The 1,822-nt window shown below is 51.6% G+C and overlaps 1 protein-coding gene across 1 annotated transcript in view; it reads right to left on the bottom strand.

The window, feature by feature from the left end:
• Positions 1-996: 996 nt before the first annotated feature.
• KLHL35 (kelch like family member 35) overlaps positions 997-1,822 on the bottom strand; it is a 16,133-nt gene continuing 15,307 nt past the window's right edge. The window contains exon 6 of the mRNA XM_024204973.1: positions 997-1,187. Coding sequence (XP_024060741.1) covers positions 999-1,187 — 189 coding nt within the window. The 3' untranslated portion in view covers positions 997-998. The remainder of the gene's footprint in view (positions 1,188-1,822) is intronic.

Below are 1,822 nucleotides of genomic sequence, written 5' to 3'. Positions count from 1 at the left end.
TAGGAAAAATCAGGGAGAGGTCACGGGCTTCTGTGAATTTTTGTTTATTGTCCCTGACTTTTACTAAAAGTACCCAGGACAGAATCTTAACCTTACCACTGGGTTGCATGTGCAGACATCTCTGCAGGGTCAAGGCCTCAGGTTGTAATGAACTGGGAAACTGGAATCTATAGTGGAACCTTTCTTGTCTTAAGCAGATCCCTGGTAGGGCTGAGCTGATTAAAGGTCATTCAATAGAATCGGATACCTTTCGGATACTTGAAACGACTTCAGACTGGCCCATGAGAATTTTGGGGATTTTGAAATGTTTTCCCCCATCCCAAATCGGGATATAAAAAAAGGCAAAAAAATCTGAAAAATTTCCACAACTTGAAAAATAATAAATAATAATAATAAAATAAAATCACTTCAGGGCATTTTAACTGTTTCTATACAAATTTCAAAACGTTTTGTTCAGAATGCGAGTGTGTGTGTGTGTGTGTGTGTGTATAAACTGACTAAAATTCACAGCAAAAATTCACTTAGTCTGGAACAACTGGAACTTTCCTTTTTTTAAACCGAAAGTTTTCAGAGTTGGAGCTCTGTCGAATCAGACGCCGTTTTGCCAACGGTTTTGGTTCCGACAAAAAAAAAAAAATGTTTTGTCCAAAAATTGCTGACGAGCTTTACTTGAGACCTACTGGTCTTAGCGCAGTGTTCCCTGCCCCGTATGTTATGCACTGCCCACATCCCTCTCCCCCAGCACAAAGCAGCATTCACCTCCACCAAAACAACGACAGCAATTACTTAATATTTGCAGTCGCGACTCCCCTCACCCCCACTGCCTTCTGGCTGGTGCCTCACAACCACAGCATGCCTGCACTGGTCACTTGACGTTGCTCTTCCACATAGACTGGCACATAACAGTAATGAACAGGACAGAGGGTCATTTTTTGGCACTGAGGGTAACTGCCTTCTCCAGGGGGATTCTTCCTGGGGAGGGGAAGGAAGCGGCAGGGTCATCTGCTCACGCGCTGGAGAACGGTAACGCAGCCGTGGTAACTGGTGCAGCGTTGCAGCGGGGGCTGCTGCGCCACGTTCCCCGTCGCTGGGTCAAAGGTGAAAGCTTTGTCTGTGCCTTCCCCATTCTCATCCCGGCCGCCCAGGATGTAGATCTTCCCACCGCACACCGTCACCCCACAGCTCTCCTGCGGGCAGAGGGGAGGAAAGAGAGGTGAGGGCATCTCTCCCAGCTTCGTACAACAAGGCTCAAAGGGGAGGTTTAACAAGGAACAAAGTGGGGATCATGCTCTGGTCTCAACTGACTCCGCTCGGACCTGTCTAGCTGCGAGATCACACATCTAGTAGGAAGGGAAAGAGGGGTAAGCAGAAAACAGGAGGTCTGGGGCCTGGATGTTGTGAGCCCCTGGGGGTCAAGAGGGCTGTTTCTGGGCAATGCTTTTGGATTTTTATGGATGTCTAGAGAGCAAACACGGGAGGTCCTGCCTGAACCGAGTGATGTGATCTTTTCTGTTCTATACTGTGCTTCTCAGAACTAGCAGATGCTCACAAGAGGTGCAATAAGGCAGTCTGTCATTTCCACGGGAAATTCACTGCACTTCGGGCTTACTCGTGCAAGCTGCTGCCAGGGCCGGCTCCAGGCACCAGGCACCCAAGCTGGTGCTTGGGGCGGCACCTGGAGGGGGGCGGCGCGGCGCAGCGCTCCGGCCGCCGGGGAGCGCGGGGGGACAGCTGGGCTCGCCGCCCTCCCCCCGGCGCTCTGGCCGCCCCCCTCACCCCGGCCGCCGGCCGCTCTGGCCGCCGGGTGGGGGGGGAGAGCCGA

The sequence above is a fragment of the Terrapene carolina genome, unplaced genomic scaffold, assembly GCF_002925995.2.
Source record: "Terrapene carolina triunguis isolate 2854851 unplaced genomic scaffold, T_m_triunguis-2.0 Scaffold97, whole genome shotgun sequence".
NCBI lineage: Eukaryota > Metazoa > Chordata > Testudines > Emydidae > Terrapene > Terrapene triunguis.
This window is presented reverse-complemented; position numbering and strand designations above follow the sequence as displayed.